General features: G+C 42.8%; 1 protein-coding gene and 1 pseudogene across 1 annotated transcript in view; both read right to left on the bottom strand.

Annotated features, from left to right (window-relative positions):
- Positions 1-1,190: 1,190 nt before the first annotated feature.
- Positions 1,191-15,429, bottom strand: part of GOLGA5 (golgin A5) — a 34,818-nt gene continuing 20,579 nt past the window's right edge. Inside the window, exons 9-13 of the mRNA XM_090271328.1 lie at positions 12,054-12,152; positions 8,335-8,560; positions 6,087-6,192; positions 2,676-2,739; positions 1,191-1,668 (exon numbers count right to left, since the gene is read on the bottom strand). Coding sequence (XP_090127454.1) covers positions 1,588-1,668; positions 2,676-2,739; positions 6,087-6,192; positions 8,335-8,560; positions 12,054-12,152 — 576 coding nt within the window. The 3' untranslated portion in view covers positions 1,191-1,587. The remainder of the gene's footprint in view (positions 1,669-2,675; positions 2,740-6,086; positions 6,193-8,334; positions 8,561-12,053; positions 12,153-15,429) is intronic.
- Positions 2,833-4,794, bottom strand: LOC150017188 (dnaJ homolog subfamily C member 15 pseudogene; annotated as a pseudogene).

The raw sequence follows: 15,429 nt of genomic DNA, 5'->3' as shown, positions 1-15,429 counted from the left end.
TCATCCTAAGTTGAAAGAAAGCCCAAACACACCTAGGATGAAATTTAAAACTCATTTTCCTTATGAAAAGTAAGAAACATGTAAATCTACTAGTTTACCAAAACTTTTGAACAATTTATAATTAGAGTCATAGGTCAACTGACATCAGAGTAGAGATGTCTCTGAGAACAGAAATCTGGACCAGGTTTTCGGTGGGGTAGCGGCAGCGTGCTTCAAGGACATTCCCAAGAGGAAGGACACTGCCCCTGCACAGCCCAAGAGCTACATACAGGGCGGGACAAAAGTATACAGTGTGAGTGTGTGAATTGCAAAGTTGATTCTTGTATCATTATTTATTAATTAGTGTATTATATTCCAGATCAATAACTGTAAGCCTACTTTTGCTCCACCCTGTATATTAATTATACATGAAGAGAGACCACCAAAACCCAGGGGACAAGAATTCAGCTGTGTAGATAAAAAGGACAGCCAAACAGACATTTTATTGAACTTAAAACCAAGAAAATGGCCCTGGCTGGTGTGGCTCAGTGGATTGAGTGCTGGCCTGCAAACCAAAGGGGTCACTGGTTTGATTCCCAGGGCACATGCCTGGGTTGCAGGCCCCACGCACTGATGTTTCTCTCCCTTTCTCCCCGCTTTCCCTTCTCTCTAAAAAATTAATTTTTAAAAATCTTAAAAAAAAAAGAAAGCGAAGAAAATGTCCCTCATCAAAGAACAACCCTGTAATGTCTGCAGTGGAGTGTTTTAAAAATGAAAAGTTTGCTAAGACAGATTTGATTCCCAAATGCCACAAGCATGGGCTGTATCGGATGTCCTGAGCTGCAGACCAGAGGTCTAGGCTGAAGAAAAGTGGGAAAGGCAGAGAGAGACAAGAAATGACTGAGTGGGATTCAGAGGGGGATGGCGCAATGGGCAAGGGGAGGAGGGGAACACGCACGCGCTGAGGCCGGACAGCCGCCGAGAACCAGCCACAGGCGACGCCGGCCACAGCTGTCGGGCTCTAACACCTGGCCAGGCATCCAGAAGGGTCTTATTTAATGGGGCTGAAAAACTTATTTTAAAAAAGAAAAATGCACGGTACATTTTATTTATGTTTATAAAAAGATTTATACCAATCAGGCCTTTAACATGTAAAAAAGTAAATCTCTATTTGCCAAGTTAAACATAGGAAAATACAAAAGCAGACTGAATTATCAAAAAGCAAACATTTTATTTATATTACTAAGTACAATTAATTTCCCTGATTATCTATAACCCATAATGTGTGTCACCTAAAATACAGGCTGGTCTGTGCAGAGGCGAACGGGCCAGCATCTCTGTGTCCATATATACACTGAACCCCTGACCTCAGTAAAAGCAGGGCTGACCCCGTTAAATCGTCTGTTGTAGAAACTCTTACCATTTGAAGGACGTCAGAGGAAGATTTTATTGAAGCAGCAGAGGACTTGTGTAATAACTTAAAAAGTTAAAAGCTTGTAGTGATAGGATAATCTTGTGCGCCCTCCTCAGGAATTTCAGGCAATTGACCTTTTTGCAGATCCCAAGACGGGACCACGAGGACCAATCATTCCAACAACTGGAGTCAGCTCATTTTCCAGGCGGCTGGTCATGGTGCATTTCCGGTGTGTAAGTCAGCAGAACAATCATGACCCAGAGGTGAAGCAAAGCCTAATGAAAGAAGAAACAATTGGTGGGTCAGTCGATGACTCCGTCTCCACGCAGGCCCTCCCTCGGCGCTTTGCCATTGCTGGGGGGCCGAGCCAGGCCACGCGTCGTGCTGCCACAGTGTGCATGCCTGTGCACCCGGGGAACCGGCGGGTGTGGCATATTCTGCATCCTCTCTGGGGCCGTTCCAACTTTTTCCTTTCGTTCACGCCATCCCCCACCCCTTAAAAACATTTTATTTAAAGGAATAACTCTTCCCTCTAGTGGATCACAAAGAAATTTCTAAGTATGCTTTTCTTCTCAAGAAAAAAATGCCTGTCTTAATTTGATGCAACTACTTTGAAGCATCCCCATTCAGCACAGTGAGTTTTTTAGGCTCCCAGGACACATGAAATGGCACACCTAACTATGGTGACCATTATCCTCAGGGCTACAAAATTTGAAAGAGAAGAACTCAAATGTAAAGCAAAACACATGAAAGGAACTTTACATCAAGATAAAGATGAAACCAAGTGTTTTGTATTGTATTTTTATCATGAGGGGCTCAGAAAGGGAGGTAACTTCAACTGCACTAACGTTAATTTCATTGTAGGGTCAAGGTCTTCAAGCAATTTATATTTTAAATATAATAAAGGGACAACTTCACTTGCATGTTTTAAGGAGAAAAACCTTAATTACTAAAATTGACTGCTAAACTCTTAAAGAAAAGACAAGCAGCCCTGGCTGGTGTGGCTCAGCGGATTGAGTGCCAACCTGTGAACTAAAGGGTCACCGGTTCGATTCCCAGTCAGAGCACATGCCTGGGTTGCGGGCCAGGTCCCCAGTTGGGGGCACATGAAGGACAACCACATACTGATGTTTCTCTCCCTCTCTTTCTCCCTCCCTTCCCCTCTCTCTAAAAATAAATAAAATCTAAAAAAAAAAAAAAAAAAAAAAAAAAAGAGCCAGCAGCTGAAAAAAAGTAGTTAAAAATCAAATGCGGCACTGGTTTTTAAAACAAGTCCACTTACCATATATATAATTACAAAGACTCGGGCTATGGGGTATCTTCGGAGAAAAATTCCCAGACGAATGCTGTGCACATGACGGTGGGGTGGAGAGAAGAGAAGAGAGTTAGACTAATAGCAGGTCTACCTGTGCTAACACCCAATAATGCTTTATAACATTTCACTTAGACGCATTCTGTGGACACCACACGGAAGATTTACTTATAGTGGATTGTTACATAATTACTTGAAATAATGATATAGAAACGTCACCGTGTGAACAAACACTTTTATCATTTCTTGGGGCTTGGCTGTTAAACAACCTGGTCCCTCTCTAAATCACTTTTCTTTTAGGTGGTAAAGAAGGTAGAAAACATAAGGTGAGTGTGAAAGCACCAATAGGAATAAGCCTGGTTGAAATTAATCTACAAATTGCTCATCTGAAAGCTTTTGCATAGACACATGCTTCTCAAAGGCACAAAAACTACAGAAACTAAACGCGTAAACAAATGAAGTCTGAGGAGCTCTATATGATATAAAGACCTTATGACTGATGCCTCTTCATATTTTTTTCCCTTAGCAAGCTGGACAACACAGGTACAAGCAAAGGCACCTTTCTGCCTCTTCCTTTGCCACTAGGACAATGCCTTGCATATAGGTTCTCTAAAAATTACTATATAGGTTGAATAAAGGAAGTCAGAATAGTGTGCATATTAATTTGGAGATGATGGTTATGACATCCTAGGCCCATGGCTTTGGGAATCTTAGGAAATTCTCCTCCTTATCTTGAATGCCACAGCTATATTCTGACACGCAAAGGTATGAAAAGATTGCCCTTTTGTGCAATAATTCATTGAAATTGTGTTTCATTATAAACACTAAAAAGACAAGAGTTTAGTAGACTATTTAGACATGAACTTTATCAAGTCTATATACAAACTATTAAAACATTTTTTCCTTTAAAAGATAACAGATTAATAATCTGTCTTTTTAGTAGTATTATACCACTGCACAGTGGAATAAATTACTATTTATGGTTAGCACACGTATAAAAATTATGATGGTGGTGGTTTAGGTTAAATCTGTAGGAAGGACTTTTGTTTTTTAAGCCCCCCCCCCCCTTCCTTCAGAGTAGTCCTTGAACAGCCCTGGCTGGTTTAGCTCAGTGGATTGAGCGTCGGCCTGCGAGCTAAGTGTCGCTGGTTCGATCTTCCAGTCAGGGTACATCAGAGAAGGAAAACTCTGACTCCAAAAAACCTCCGCTGCCTTGCGGCATACCTCTTCAGGGGAAAGGCTAAGGGAGTAAACCCCGACAGAAAATCCGGAGCCGGAGTCCCTAAGGTGGTTTGACGTTGTAGTCAACACCGGCAACTCCTGCGGCGCACCTGAAGCCAAGCTGTATTGACTCCGTCTTTCCCTTGGACCCTTCAGCTGCGAAGAGAGGGGGGGTTTGCTGCATGGGCAACAGCAGACCCTCCATATTACCCTGCCCAGGCTCTGTAGCTTCAGCGTCATCGCAAGATGTCGATTCAACACGGGAGGAGACAGATACCATGTCACTCCCGAGTCGGACTGCACAGCCATTCTCGGCGGTGCAGATAGACTCTTAAGAAGCTACACCATCGTCTCTCGAGACGGACGGCTGCCGACGACGACGACGACGAGTCCTTGAACATCAATCCATGTTTGGTGGTTTCTTCTAGCAAGTCTTTTGCTTCATTTACTTTGGCTGCTAAGTATGGAGATCCACCTTTATCTGGGCGATTCAAGATCATGACTTTCCTGTGAGCTGTTCTAATCTTGGCTGGCAGATGGGCTTACACCCCAAGTAAGACTGCTTCTTCGGTTCTCATTTGCTGTTCAGATCCTCCTTCACAGAAGGACGAGAGGCTAGGAGTTGGAATCTTCTGTGATTACTTGTTCTACAGGTTTCCACATCTGAAATACACAGCGAGCTGCACACGGAAAAGGTGCCACCCTCAGTCCTACAGCTGCCAAGCTGCTCGCCGAGCCCTGCTCAGCCGCCACGTCCGGCCACTTGGTCGAGAGGAGAGTACCCAGCACAGCGCCAGCCCTCGCCAGTGGGTGTGACGCTGCCAAGGGCAGCCATGGTAATGTGGCCCAGGGAGACCTAGAACATTTCCTCCCTCCCTCCCTTCTTTTATTATTTAAGACCTTTATTAACAGGTGCTCACAGTTTGTTGACTTTTTTGAAAAAAAATTAAGTTGTAAACTTTTATTATAAATTAAAAATGAGGTTCTTAAGGATTTCGACTTGACCAGATATGAAACAATTTAAAAACCTTTAAAGATGTTGAGAAACACCAGGATTCTTTAAAAAAAAAAAAAAAAAGTTTTTCACTGCCCAAAAGAGACACCTTTAGGTAAAAATAATAAAAACCCCACGCTGCACAAGTAAGGCAGATAGTTCTAGTCATCTGGTCAACAGGCAAAAAGCAAGCACTTCAGGTCTTCAGCTTTTAGATATTTCTTTCTCCTTGTTGGGTGACTGATCCGGACAGTAGGGATGGTAGACCGGCATTAATTGAGTCCTGCCCTGCTCAACCTCAGGAGCAAATTCTCAGCTGGTGGATCGACTGCTTTGGTCTCTTTGCCGTCTTGCGGTTTAGGGTTTCCTGGGCTTTTGTGTGGGTAACTGAAGTGGTGGTGGTGCCAATGCTGAGGGGGCTGCCGACCTCGGGTCTCACCTCCTTGATTTTCCTTCTCTTCTTCATTGCCGTCCTCTCCAGCTGTCTTGGCGAGGAGGGCTCCCGCGGAATTGTGGTTCTATAGCCCTAGTACATGTTCGGTCGCACTGTCTGCCTCGTTCTGCTGCTCCCGGCTGTCGGCACCCCCAGGCCCTCTCCCTGCACAGGAGGGCTGCAGCGCTGCGGCCCACGTCCACAGGGCCTCCGCACATAGTGGGTGGGGCCGGCGCTGTGGGGCCCGGCCTTCCGGAGCACTCTCCCAGCTCTCATTCTCTTCCCACTCTCTGCTCCTGATAGAACTTGAAAACATCTTCTAGGTAAGATAGACGTCTGCTAGTATAAAAAGTTTATTTATAAACATATAACAAATTATGTATTTACATAATATATAAAACATATTGCAATGAGTACGGTTCATTAGTAATTCCTCTGATTCTAGTCACATGACAAAGTAATGAGATAAAACATTCAAATGGATGTATGTACACGAGATAGACTTTCCCAATGAAATGAGCTTTTAAGTAATTTATTAATAGAAAGAAGAGAAATGGTCAGTGTTAATCATCTTCAATAAAATATTTCACGACAGTGAAATATCATGAAAGGAATAAGGTAAATGTCACTTTAAATATCACCTCTGCCTGATGGGACTCACAATGGCTGAGACCACTGGAAAAAGTTAAAAATAGTTGATGGTCCATCACTCATCGTTTCTGGTGTGGCTTACCTAAATTGGTCAATTGAACTAGCAGCTTTGCGGACTTTTCCATACATTCCTGCCAGATTAGTTTCTGTGTCATTAAAGAGAACAGGAACGTTTCGCAGGCGTGTGCCTGTTTAAACAAGAAAATAATGAGTTGATGTACAGACACCAAAATGAACTTCCTAACAAAATTATAGTTGAATACACATTGTATTACATATGGAAGAAAATTCTCAAAGTCAGCTTTCTAAGTATGACACCCAAAAAATAAAATCAGAAATAACAGATAACTTCAATTAGAAAATGTTTAAACTTCCATATCCCAAAAATTAAAAACTAGGAAAATTATTTCTCTATGAATTAGCAAAAATTAAAGTTTGTAAATACCAAGTGTTGCCAACAGTCAACGTTATGGACACGTAACCCCTGCACTAGGAGAGGGAGGCGGACACCCTTTCTACAGGGCCGATTACCCCATTTGCATCTCCGGCCCGGACCGCGCCCAACTGCAGACCCGGCCGGCGGGCCAGCTGCCTGCCCACTCCCGTCTGCATGGCTAGCAGACGCGTCAAACTCAGTCTGCCCAGGGCCGTGGCATGCACTTCCTGCCCCTGCTGCCAACCTGCTCACCCAGACCACTCCATCCTTCCATCTGCTCAGGCCAAAAACCTTGACTCCTTCTTTTCTGTCAAACTCCATAATCGGCCAGCAAATGTAAAAGAAATCCTCACAGTCCCCACTGTGTTCTGAACCACCACCATCTCTCACGTGGATTAACACAGTGGCTCCTCCCTGGTCCCCGCCACTGCTCAGCTCTCTGCGGTCTATTCTGGACACAGCATCCAGAAGTATCTTGTTAAAAGGCAGGTCATATCAGCCACCATCTCAGGACCCGCCACGGGCTTTCCCCTTCCTTCAGGAGAGAAGCCTTCTACAGGCCTCCATGGCCCCCTCCAACGTCTCTGAATTCGCCTTACACTGCTCTCCATGCACTCAGCCTCCTCCTGCCGCACTGCCTCCCTGCTGTCCCTGCAGCATGCTGACAATATGCCCGCCTCAGGGCCTTTGCACCTGCTCTTTTTTGCTACCTGGACCACTTTTCCTGTAGTGATCTTCACTGTCCACTCTCTTACCGCCCATGGGACTTAATAAAGTGCTACCTTCTCAATGAGGTCTCCCCTGACCCCCCTAAATTACAGTGCCCTCTCCACACGTGGCCCCTGGAGTGTACCCCCCACCCCCCCACGCTTGGCTCTCCTCTGTGGCACACACCACCATCTCCCATTTGCTGCCTGTTTCCTCCACATGCCCTCTTCCCCGGTGACTCCAGAGGGTAAGATCCACAGGGCACAGATTTTGTTCTCTCTTGCCGACCACTGTATCTTTAATGCCAAAATCAATACCTGGTATTAACTAGGCACTTAATTATATGCTGGTTTGGGCAACAAAAATCAAGTCTTCAAATGTATACCTATTGATCAGCAATCCCATTTCTAATCATTTATCCTACGGAAATAAAAGACATATACAAAAAATACTTTCCTCAGAACCGCTTATATTACTGACCAAACTGGCAACAATCTAAATTCCTAACCATAAGGAACTCATTACATACAAATTACGGAACTTCCACATGATAGATTCTTATGAAGCAATATGTAAGTTATTGTACAAAATGTGAGTTTATTTATATGAAAAAAGTTAAAAATCAATAAAACATACTATAAACATACATAGGAAAAAACTCTGAAAGGGCTTTCTAAGATTAAATCTGTTGAAACTTATACTAAAATCTTTAACATTCTTTTTGAATATGCATCTTGGGAATAGAGATTTCTTTATTGAAATTACAGAGCACGGATATACTTCTGTGACTGTGGATTAGCTTTAATATTCATAATTACAGATTAGAAGATTATTAAAGTCCATTTTGCTTTACGTCTCCTCAAAGTCGTTCTCTGCTGAATCATTTGCCTCGTCTGCAACATCTGACTGAGCGTCCTACATGTATCAATACAACTATTGGTCCTTGGGCCTCTGTTCTCCAAGGCCCACACTAGTGCAGGACATTAATCATCCCACAGTCCAACTCGCTAATGATCCTATCAAACAGCACACGGCCCGGTCCTCGCATCAGGAGGAAAGCGGATGCCTCGCTGGATGAAACTTCTTTTCCATAAAAATGCTCTTTCTTTAACTTCTCAAGATTGTACTGAATTAGCAAGGTTAGAAATTAAGCAACAAAACGTTCTTTTGAGATCCTTTTTTTTACCTTCACCGGTGTCAACTCCAGACATATTAATGGAAGGCCCATTACTGCCACTTCCGGTGGCAGATTTCATCTGCTGTTCGAGGCGCTCCAGCTGGAAGACCAGAGAGTTCTTCTCTGTGCTGAGACTCTCCAGCATGGTCTGCTTCTGGATGAGAGTCTCTGTCAGCTGATGGAGTCGACTTTCTAACTCAGACTGGCTGCTGTTGCTTAAGGTTTTATTGGTAAGCTGAAAGGCAACATGTTCATAAAATTATTACATCAAACCAAAGTCATACAACACAGAAAGCACATCACTACATCCCTACAGGTAAACTTGGTATTCATGGATTCCTCAGAACTCTATGATTCTTTCATTGTTTGCAGAAGTGATTTTCAAACTAAATTAGTGAGTCACAAAATCAATTTGGCGATTCGCAATCTGCATTTTAAAAAATACAACGGGATGTTATCAGAGTGAAACTTGTTTTAGTTCTGTACACTGTAAGGGTGCGTGAGTACTGAGACATGATATAAACCTTACTTCTTACCGTCATGTCATGGTCAAAAATGTCTGAAATCACTGATCCATGGGTCACAGTCCAGGCTTTCTGACTTGGATAACAACAGCTGTGCAAAGACTACTCACTACCTGAGGTTTTCATGCCTGCTCTGCAATTTCCCAGCTATCTGACTCTGGACAAGTTGCTACACTTCTTTGACCTTGTTCCCTCGTGTGTTAAGTGAGGACAACGGTGCCTGTTGCACGTGGTCTTCAGGGATACAGTAGTAAGCGAGAATGTCCCCAGTGGGGTCCATCTTCTATTTGTCCATACCTGCCACCATTTCCCCCATCGAGCCTCCGCTCCACTGTCCACGTGCTGTTTGGAAATTCAGTCCCCTTCTCTCACCTACGCTCTACCTGCCTTCGAAGCCTCGTCCTTGAAGCCCCTTCCAACTACTCCAGCCCAAGCTGACCTCAGCCTTCTCTTAAGATCCCCACTGATTGTCTCGGTATTTATCAGTCACTCTGGCCACATTGCTTAAAGCACTCAATTCTGCCTCCTCAATGAAACTGTAAGCTCTTTGACAGTGTACATGCCCTTACCAGGAATTAAACCAGTGGCCTTTCAGTTACAGGATGATGCTCCAACCAACTGAGCCACACCGGCCAGGGCCACACTTCAGTATTTTTTTTGGTTGAGGTAAAATTTCCATGCAAGTGAAATACCCAGATCTTAAGCACACAATGAGTTTTGACAAATGTGTAGCTGTGTAACCAACACCCAGATCAAAATACAGAGTATTTCCACCACTCCCAGACAACCACCACTCCAGTTTTTATCACCGGAATTTCGTTTTACTTATTCATGAATTTCTTATAAATGCAAACCTACAGTATGAGCACTTTGTGTGTGGCTTTTTTAAACAAAGATTTATCTCAATCATTGCGTCAGGAGTTTGTTTCTTTTTACTGCTCAGCAGTTTGCGATTCGGTTCCCAGTTACTTGCTGACCGACATTTCAGGTGTCTCCAGGGTCAGCTATCCGTGAACAAAGCTATTATAACCCTCCCTGTACAAGTCTTCTTGTGGACAAAAGGCTTCATTTGTACTGACTGAATATCTGGAATTGGAAGTGAGAGGTACGTTCACGTTAGCAGAACAGCTTTCCAGCGGGTCTGTGCTGTTGTGAAGGAGAGTTCCACCCGCACCACAATCACTCGCCCTACAGTGGACATCAGTGCTACTTCTCACGGAGGATGTGACATGCATCTCCCCGACACCTAAGGGTTTTAAGCATCTATTCATGTGTGTGCTTATTTGGACACCTGGTACTCCTTTGCGAAGTGTTGATACAAGTATCTTGCCAATTAAAAAAAAATTAGTTGTGTATCTTTTTATTCATAGTAGTTGTTTCGGGCTTATGAAGCCTTTCTCGGATGTATGTATTATGCATATCATCCCCCAGTCTGTGGCTGACCTCTTCTCATTTCTGTAATGAAATCTTTTGATGAGCAGAAATTTTAATTTTCATGAAGTCCAATTTGTCATTCTTCTTCTATCATTAACATTTTTGTGTTATCTTTAAAAAAAAAGTGTCCTCCCCCAAATTGCAAAAGATTCCTGTATTTTCTTCTAGAAGCTTTAGAACTTAGGCTTAGCTCCATCCCAAATTAATTTTTGTTAACTTTACAAGTCTAATTAGGGAATAAAGATCAGGGTTCATTTTATCCCATGTTTTTATACAGTTCCCATACGATAGTTTTTAAAGAATGAAAAAACGGTCAAACTGGCAGTGTAATTTTTTTTTAACCAAGATACTTTTCTCCTAGCCCTGGCTGGTGGGGCTCAGTGTGTTGAGCATTCGGTTCCCGGTCAGGGCACACGCCTGGGGTGCAGGCCCAGTCCCTGGCCGGGGAGTATGAGAGGCAACTGGCGGATGTCTCTCTCACACATCGATGTTTCTCTCCCTCTCGTTCTCCCTCCCTTTCTCTCTCTCTAAAAATAAGTAAATAAAATCTTTTTTTTTTTTAAGATATTTTTTTCCAAGGAGGCCAAAGGTAATAAGATAAGCAGAAGCAGCATTTTTTTTTTATTGCTCGCTCAGTATAAATCTTAACTCATTCTGATTTTGGGGAATTTTTCCTTGCAATGTATTTAAGACGCTGATCTCTTTTTAAATCTTACAAGTCAACTTCTTTCTATGAGACAGTTTTTTCTCTATTCTACTTAGACAAAAAATCTTAAAGAGAAATCTGTGCACGGTTCTTTTTTTCTCTTTTTAAACATTTTTATTGCCCTGGTTGGTGTGGCTCAGTGGGTTCAGCACCAGCCTGTGAACCAAAAGGCCCCCAATTCGATTCCCAGTCAGGGCACAGGCCTGGGTTGTGGGCCAGGTCCCCAGCTGGGGGCGCGCAGGAGGCACCTGGCCAATGTTTCTCTGTTTCTCTCACACATGGATGTTTCTCTCCCTCTCTTTCTCCTTCCCTTCCCCTCTCTCTAAAAAATAAAATCTTTAAATTAAAAACAAAATTTATTCATTGCTTGATTTGAGAGAGAAAGAGGAAGGAGGGGAGGAAGTGGTGAGGAGTGAAGGGAGAGGAAGAAGAGGAGGAAGAGGGGAGGGGAGAGGAGAGAGAAACATCCATTTGTTGTTCCCTTACTTATGCATCATTGGTTGATTCTTATATGTGCCCTGACCAGGCATCAAACCTATAACCTTGGTGTATCGGGACCATGCCCTAACCACCTGAGCTACCTAGCCAAGCCCTGGTTAATTCTTGATTAACAAAAATAGCACAATTTCTTACACAGAGTAGGTCACCAATAAATATATAACAAACCTTGGAATACATATCTAGGGATTAAACCAACTGGTGGTTTAAGCTCCTTTCTTTTCTTTGACTTTCTGTTAGCAAGTCTTATAACCATTTGTAAGCATTTCACAAATATGGGCAAAGAAGGAAAAGGGAACACCCAAGTCAGTTCCTCACTCTAAAAATTAAAATACATTAAAACATTTTAAATTATGGACTATTATGAAGTCTGAGAACTTCAACAGCAAATGCAGACTCCAATGGCGTTAGATCTGACAATTCTGTATCAGGTTGAAAATAACGTCTCACTGCAACACGAAAACTCAGGTGAAAAGAGGGAAAAAGAAGGTCTTACTCTATTCTTTAGGGGAACAAAGCAGCTTTCCTATGGTATCTCTGCCTAAGCTGTAAAGGGTGATGCATACCTGATTCCTAAGTTTTTGAATTTCTTCTTCTCGATCTTTAATTCTGCTTTGCAATGTGTTCTTTGTTCTATACAGATCTTCTTCTATGTAATGGAATTCCTATAAAGTGAGGCACAAAATGGAAGTTAAAACAGTGTTCCCTATTCCGTCCCCAATACCTAGAACAGTGCCTGACACACGGCAGACACGCAGTCAGTGCGGGCTAAGTATATCCTGAAGGAATAAATGAATAGATTTGGGCAGGTCTGATGAAAAGTTAATACTTCAGCATGATGTATCAGTTTGTATATGAAGGTCTAAGCACAAGTCTTTATGTGGTCACACATTTTTTTTCCTTTTTCCCTAGGACTGCTGCTGGATTGTATCACAAGTGTATGTCTACCTTAAAGGAAGAAAACTTGCAAATTGTTTTCTGAATTGTTTTCTAAATACCTGCACCACTTTGCATCCCCACAGCAATGACAGCATTCCAGCTCTGCCACATCCTTCCCAACATCTGGTGTTGTTGGTCTCCTTAAACGTGGCTAATCTAGTTGGGTATGTACAGTGCTATCTCTCTGAGGTTTCAATTTGCATTTCCCTAATGATTAATGATGTTGAGCAGCTTTTCATGTGCTTATTTGTATCAGGCAATATCTTGTACTGCTTTTGCACTGTCATTAATAAAAGAGAGGGAGAGAGAAAGAGACAAAAAATATCTGCAGATTCACTAACAACTGCACTAATGCACCACCTATGATCTTTCAGAGTCAAGTAAGAACTTAAGAACAAAGCACATTTCAGGAAAGAGAGACAATTAGCTAAGTACCTTCAAAAGCATTATGGGACTTCTGGCCAAGATGGAGGTGTAAGTAGACATGCTTCTCCATCTTGCACAACCACAAGAAGGATAACATCTACCTCAAAACAAAAAAACAACCAGAACTACCAGAAAATCAAACTGCGTGAAAGTCCAACAAAGATATAAAGAATATTCATCCAGACAGGCAGGAGGGGCGGAGCCAGGGAGCCGGGGTGGAGAGGACCTGGTGTGGTGGCAGCAGCAAGGCAGTGGCTGGCCAGCGGAACGAGCAGTCACACATTATAAAAGCCAGGAGGGACACCTGAGGAGCGATCCCAGTCCCAGACCAGACTGCCCGGCTCAAGGTTCCAGCACCGGGGAAAATGAAGCCTCATTGCTTCTGACTGTGCGAACCGGTAGGGGTTAAGGCGGAGGAAGAAACTGCCAGTCTCTCAGCAGAGTCCATTTAGAGGCCCCCATGGTCCTAGCACATCCACAAACACACCCACTCTGGGAACCATCACCAGAGCAACAGCTAGAGGGGTGCCAGTAGCATACAGGAAGCAGGTGAAGGGACTGGAAAAGGGGCAAGTGCTGAGCAAGCAGCATTGTTCCCTCTCAGACCCCTCCCCCACATACAGCACCACAACGTGGTGAAACGGGTCGCCCTGTACTGACGAATACCTAAGGCGCCACTCCTTACAACGTCACAGGTGCGACAGCTCTACCTAAGACACAGAGGTAAACAAACACAGGAGCCTGTCAAGTTGAGGAGACAGAGAAGTATGGCCCAAAAGAGGGAACAGATCAAGGTTCCAGTGGGAGAACTAAGCGACAAGCAGAAAGCCAACCTAACAGACACAGAGTTTAAATCACTGGTGATAACGATGCTCGCAGAAATGATTGAGTACGGTAAACATATAAGGGAAGAAGTAAAGGCTATACTAAATGAAACGAAGGAAAATCCACACAACCAATGGTGAAGGGAAGGAAACCGGGGTTCAAATCAATGATTTGGAACAAAAGGAAGAAATAAACAGTTAACCAGTACAGAATGAAGAAACAAGAATTGAAAAAGAATGAAAGACTTAGGAACCTCTGGGAGAACTTTGAACATACCAACATCCGAATCATAGGGGTGCAGAAGGAGAAAAGGAAGAGCAAGAAATTGAAAAGTTACTTGAAAAAATAATGAAGGAAAACTTCCCTAATCTGGTGAAGGAAACAGACATACAAGTCCAGGAAGCACTGAAAGTCCCAAAGAAGCTAGACCCAAAGAGGACCACACCAAGACACATCATAATTAAAATGCCAAAGGTTCAAGATAAAGAGAGAATCTTAAAAGCAGCAAGAGAAAAGCAGAGAGTTACCTACAAAGGAGTTCCCATAAGACTGTCAGCAGATATCTCAAAAAAAACTTTGCAGGCAACAAGGGACTGCCAAGAAGTATTCAAAGTGATGAAAAGCAAGGACCTACAACCAAGATTACTCTATCCAGCAAAGCTATCGTCTGGAAAGAAAGGGCAGATAAAGTACTTCCCAGACAAGGTAAAGCTTAAGGAGTTCATCACCACCAAGCCATTATTATATGAAATGTCAAAGGGTCACATTTAAGAAAAAGAAGATAAAAACTATGAACAGTAAAATGACAACAAACTCACAACTATCAACAACTGAATCTCAACAAAAACAAACTAAACAAACAACTAGAACAGGAACAGAACCATAGCTATGGAGATCATATGGAGGGTTATTAAGTGGGGAGGGATCAGAACGGGGGGAAAGGTGCAGGGATCAAGAAGCATAACTGGTAGGTACAAAATAGAAAGGGGGACGTTGAGAACAGTAAAGTAAAATGGAGAAGCCAAAGAACGTTCATGCATGACCCATGGACATGAACTATGGGAGGGAACTGCTGGAGGGAAAGGAGGTACTGGACAGAGGGGGGGCAAAGAGGGAAAAACTGGGACAATTGTAATAGCATAATCAATAAAATATACTTTAAAAAACACAAAAGAATTATGTAGCACAGGGAATGTAGTCAATAATATTGTTAATAACTTTGTACGGTGACAGACAGTAATTGGACTTGTCATGGGGATCACTTTATAATGTACATAAATATTGAATCATTATAATGTACACCTAATAGGATATTGAAAAAGTAATAGGATGTTGTATGTCAAATATGTTTAATTGTGCTAACCAATAAGTAAAGGAAACTGTATGAAGATATAACTGTGATATGGAATTAAACTCAGCAGAGTCCGTTTAGAGGGCCTCCACGGTCCTAGGATGCATGCAAACCCACTCACCAGGGCAACAGAGACCACTTCAGACATTTAGCCACAGAGGTTATTTTTTACATTTAGTATAACCTGCATATTTCAAACTGTAAAAATTGAGATAACTGAAAAAGAAAATGAGGAAGGAAATTAGGATAGAAGAACAATCTACAGAGGGTCTGCCTAATTTCTGAGGCTCTAGGTTAGCAAAAAATTTAAGGTTGAAATGATCTAAATTGATAAAGAGCACTACCGGACATTTACGCCCTTCACATCGGAACATCTGATTACCAAGTAAATAGCCTGTCGC

This window comes from Furipterus horrens, unplaced genomic scaffold (genome assembly GCF_987537825.1).
Source record: "Furipterus horrens unplaced genomic scaffold, mFurHor1.1.pri manual_scaffold_3, whole genome shotgun sequence".
Lineage (NCBI taxonomy): Eukaryota > Metazoa > Chordata > Mammalia > Chiroptera > Furipteridae > Furipterus > Furipterus horrens.
Note: the sequence above shows the minus strand (reverse complement) of the source record. Positions and strands in the feature narration are given on the sequence as shown.